The sequence below is a fragment of the Pieris brassicae genome, chromosome Z, assembly GCF_905147105.1.
Source record: "Pieris brassicae chromosome Z, ilPieBrab1.1, whole genome shotgun sequence".
NCBI lineage: Eukaryota > Metazoa > Arthropoda > Insecta > Lepidoptera > Pieridae > Pieris > Pieris brassicae.
In genome coordinates this window covers 11173464-11178952 of record NC_059680.1, presented here as the reverse complement: position 1 = coordinate 11178952, position 5489 = coordinate 11173464, and the positions used below count along the sequence as shown (strand labels likewise).

The window sequence follows — 5489 nt, the reverse complement described above, 5'->3', positions numbered from 1 at the left end:
ACCTATATAACATAGCTAATAGCAACACAATAAAAAATAGCACATAATACTTCACACTCCAGGCTAGTACCAATTACATAGAATAACATTTTTTTATTTATTGAATTTTGTATATTTAGGGATTAATAATCATGAAATTAAGCTATATTTTTATCTTCTAGGTACTCATTAACGCTATAATAACATTTACGTATAAGAAGTTTTTTTAGTTTGTTTGTAAATATATGTATCTTTTTTTCATTTCTTAGTGTCTCCGGTAGTTTATTATAAATTTTGATTGACATGACTAGTGGGCTTGATGCATGTATTTGTAAAACGTTTACCAAGCCAAGCCATAGCTTCAATAGTATTTTTCTTTTTCGCCAAAAAGCAATGCTTTATTAATACGCGAAATTCCTTTTGATGATTTTTCTTAAACAGACAAAAGTGCCGTCACTCAAAATAATATCTCACAAACTATTAGTACGACAGTTGTCAAATTTATATACATGTCTTTTAAAGGTTAGCGCTAACTAAAAATCATGCGTATAAATACTAGTAGCGCCATCTATGTGCCAGCCTACGAACTTTTCAACCTACCTATTTGATATTAATGTTGAGTTTTTGTACCGCGATCCCAAGGCTATAATGAACTACATTAGTATTGCATACAAAACGTCGGGTTCTGTATCTGGAAGTTACAGAGTTCCAACGTACACAGTTTTATTAGCCAAGGTGTATATTATAATCGATCACGTAAGCCTGTTTATATAATACGTTTAGCGGAGGACTTGGGTTCACAGTTACAGGTAATATTATAGCATTCGTAATATGCAAACGGCGCTAATAAATGTACACACACTTTCTAATTTTCCACTTTATATAACATTGTAATAATGGTCAAATTTATTTCACTGCCGGTCAGAGAGTACGTATTTTGTTCATTATTCTCTCTCGAGTTTCGTTTTTCTGTATTTCGTTTCAATCACACATCAATTAGGCAGTAGATCAGCGAGAATTTATTTGTTAGTCTGCGGCGGCTAAAACTCTAAATTATGTATTTTATTCGTGTGACTTGTAAGAAAAAACATAAAATCTTAAAGCTCCTTCTGCATACCATGCAACTTCTATAGACTAACAAACTAGCATAATACTACTTCAGAGAAAAAATATATTAAATAAAGTTAAGTAATTACGATTAGTTTCGTAAATCGTAAACTGGAAATGTTTAGTTTTACACAAATATAATGTGGACGAAAATATGGGAGAGACAGGAAGTGCGGGTCTCGGGTCTTATTGACACAAACAAACAATTAATATGTTTCCGTTGGAATCGCCAACTGCCATAATTTTACTCACTCCACTGGGTCTACTTCTCAAGAAGAGTGTTCCTCAACGTTACCTAAGATGACTTTACACTTCATTTGAAATTACAAAATACAGGGTCTAGTCCCCAAACTAGTAGGACATCCCCGTGCCGTGGGTCACTAGATAAACTTCAAACAAACTTTAAAACAGTTAATAACTAATATATACAAATGTATATTAATGATTTTATTTATGTAAAAATGAAATAAAAAGATTATTAATTATACATAATAAATTAAACAATGCATATAAACATGATAAGTACATTCTAATCACTTTCACAGATTAAATATTTTACTGCTCTTAAAATTGGAGGAGCCAATCATAACAAGCACTGTGATATGATTATTATAATATTCGTTCTCTACATCATGTTTAATCAAATCAAATTTTATAGATTGCCTTATGAGAATACCACTCACAACTCTGATGAACCGGCATCAGATATACATCCGATTATACAACATTGAATAACTCGCCCATGACAATGTTTTGTTTATGATAATAAGTTAATTAAACCGACGACTTTCGCCATGGTTACCTTAACGGTACAAACGTGTGCGAACATAACTTCCTACTGTGAAGTGAACTGGTTCTTATTTCTTACTTTCCTTTTGTTATTGTTACATAACGATAAAAATCTTTCGAATTTATCAACAAACGTGTAAGTGAAACCTCTCTGAGAAAGATTTTGCAAGTTAAACGTAACGTCAATTTCATATAGATATTACTCTATAAAATTGAAATATTGAAAAAGATGCATTTATATTTATATTAAATTACGCTCCGATTAAAGTACGTTCTTAATGGGGCTCAGGTATGCATCTGTTTCAGTGACAATTTAATATGCAATTTTTATTTTATTACCTTGAGATCTTGTGACTGGTCTTTTTCCGTACGATTAAGCGTTAGTTGAGCACATTGAACAGCCTGAAAGCAAGTGAGACTCGCAAAACTTTCTTACTAGTTCTTTCCATTTTTTTTCACTTATATAATTCCTTAAATTTACAGGTTACCCTAGTGGTAATCATTCTGGTGTCTTCGGTATTTGGGAAGGCGTTGATACCACAAGAACAACAACCACAACAGCAGCTTAAGCAAAACCTTAAGAATGTCGCGGAAAACCGAGCTGGTTACGAGTATCCAGCACCTAGTGACGATGTAGATACAGACGGGGATCTACATCACCCCGAGCCCACTGATCACGAACATCACATTGAGGAACATATTCCAGACGAACATCACGATCACCACGACCACCACGATCCGGGTTACTGGAAAAAGAAACTTATCTGGAAAGAGGGTGTTAAAAAGATTTGGAAAAACTCTAAGAAGCTCGCTTATAAACCAGGATGGAAGAAAATTTATAAGCCTGTTTGGCATGACATTAAAGTTCCCGTTTGGCAGGAAACAAAGGTGGTCGATTACAAGAAAATTTATAAACCAGAATGGAAACCTATTAAAGTCAAAGCGTTGAAGGAGATAAAAATCCCTGATTACAAGAAAGTGACGGTACCAGTTTGGAAGGACATTGTTGTGCCAGGGTGGAAGGATATCCAGGTATTTACTGTTTTTATAATATTCATAAGTGGATACAAGGACGTTGTTATTTTATATAATTATCCAGACGCTAAAATTCCAAATGGCCTCAGATTGCATTTCATTGGTGTGTGAGAGACGTGTCGTCCATTTTTGGGTCTAAGTTATGTCATCATGATGTTCGCTTTCACCGAATGAACCAGTGTTAGATACACACGCCGAAATAAAAACCCATTGGTGGACGGCTGTGATTCAAACGCATGTCCTCACGGTACTGGTATAGAATTCATAGGCTTAGGCGACTAGGGTAATACATCTCATTGTTTGTGTAAACACAATTAAATAATATTAAATTTTGTAATTTTTTAAAATGTTTTGTTAAATCTAATTTAAAACTAATTGTCATTTTTTAATGATTAGTTGATGTTATACAAAATTTACAGTTAATTACACTGCATTCTTATTGAAATTATAAATTATTTACAGGTTCCCGCGTACAAAAAGCTTTGGAAACCCAAATGGGTTAAGGTGGGTGTACCTGGCGAAAAATACTTAGGCAAAGACCACGATGGCTGGGAGTACACTTCACATGACCTTTGGAAGAAGAAGCTGGTCTGGGAACCTTATTGGCAAAAGTACTTAAAACCAGCCAAGACCAAAATTTGGATTCCAGACAAGAAACTGGTATGGAAAGATAATTGGGTCAAAATCTGGCGTCCCGGTACCAAAGAGATCTGGATTGACGACAAGAAACTTGTTTGGAAAGAGGCTTGGCAAAAGTACTGGAAGCCATCGAAAAAGCTGGTCCACGTGTGGGACAAAAAATTGGAGTGGCAAGAGTCATACAAGCAGATATGGATACCTTACTGGAAGGATATCGTTGTTCCCGGAATCAAAAAGATTTGGAAGCCCGTTTGGATTTCAGAGTGGTTCCCTTCGCCCGATCACCACGACCATCATCATGACCACGAATCTCACGGTTGGGATCGAAAGGATGTCACATCCGGAACCGAACAAACTGGTACACCAGTCACTACACCGCCGTCACCTATTTCAACTTTGTGGAAATTTCCAAAATAATGTTGCATATGCTAAAATCGCATTATAATTAACTATTGGATATTTGCCATACTGGAGGTAGATCCTGAAGTCAGGGAGCCATTGCATCAAGCGTCGCAAATAGGTAACTAATTTAACGTCTGTATTTATTTGCGTGGCGAACTGTATATATATGATGCAATGCGATGTTCTTGCGGTGCCAAAACGTAGATATAAAAATCAAAAGCTCGAGGGCCCAACGATATACATGTGGAAGTTTTATTCAACTTTATGTTACGTATAAGACTTTTGTTCATAGGACAAAACCATACATTAAACATTAAAAATAACTTAATTTTATTAAAAGTTTTAAATGATTTTGAAGATGTCATTACCAGGCTTGTTTAAGTTATGAAACTGAATATTGACGAACTCTTTGAAAACTTGAATTTGTGCCTATGTGTGTGTGTTGTTGATTTATTATTAAGTTTAGTTTTAAGTTATTAAGCGAAACCAAAATAGATGTTATATCTTTAATAAATGTTCTGTTCCAAATATTTGTTTCTACTGTTATATAGTATACACCAACAAACCTAAATATGGTGCAGTTAGGTGAATCTGTTTCACTAAAATGTTTATAAGTAACTCATTAGCTTTCCTCCCAAGCAAATCATAATTATATAATACCGTCGTCTTACCTTGGGACTTCCAAAGAATTACATCCTGCCTTATCAATGGAGTCTTCGAGCATGAATTGGTAGTATGTAATTATTACGAACGTATAGACGTTTCAATATATGATTTGCATATCCTATTTCATAAAACCGATGTATAAAATCGAGACGGCAATTTTTTCTATGAAGATTTTAAATTAAGTTTAAACTAACAAGGGCCTGAAAACAAGGTACAGCTGTCACTAGCTCCAGTTTGACCGAAATATATGATAGGGGCTGAAAGGCTTTTTATTATTACTTTAGTTTCGCTAGTAATATTTAAAAAAAATCAATGGCGCTACAACCTTTTTTAGGTCTGGGCCTCAGATTTCTGTATCTGTTCCATGATCGTTTGTTAATAGTAAGTCAAGTAGGTGATCAGCCTTCTGCGCCTGACGCACGCCGTCGACTCTAAGGCAAGCCGGCTTCCTCACGATGTTTTACTTCACCGTTCGAGCGCATGTTAAATGCGCACATAGAGAGAAAGTCCATTGGTGCACAGCCGGAGTTCGAAGCTATGAACTCGGGGATGAGAGTCGCACGCTGAAGCCACTAGGCCAACACTGATCTAAGCTCGCTAGTCGCTAGATATATACACGTGTGAAAATGACATGAGAACTTGAGAACCATGATTCATGCAAGTTCCACACAATCGAGTAGCCCGCAATATCGCAGTACACAACTCCCGAAGCACCTTGTATCAAGCCTGTTAGGTATAATGGTAAAAACCAGATGAGGCACTGGAGTCATAGATCCCTCTAATTCTCGACATTGAATGTTACCCTGGGTATTCGTAAAACAAACACACACAATGTTAAATATATATAATAAAATAACATAGTAATATAATTG

General features: G+C 35.4%; 1 protein-coding gene across 1 annotated transcript; it reads left to right on the top strand.

The window, feature by feature from the left end:
• The first annotated feature begins 1880 nt into the window (after positions 1–1880).
• LOC123718841 lies at positions 1881–4028 on the top strand. The gene is made up of 3 exons (XM_045675757.1): positions 1881–1895; positions 2359–2907; positions 3373–4028. Exons 1-3 carry the CDS (start codon positions 1881–1883, stop codon positions 3964–3966), a joined length of 1158 nt encoding a protein of 385 aa, XP_045531713.1. The 3' UTR covers positions 3967–4028.
• The last annotated feature ends 1461 nt before the right edge of the window (positions 4029–5489 follow it).

Coding starts and splice junctions, on each gene's coding strand:
- LOC123718841 (XM_045675757.1), top strand. Junction 2,908..3,372: donor CAGGGTGGAAGGATATCCAG/GTATTTACTGTT, acceptor AATTATTTACAG/GTTCCCGCGTACAAAAAGCT.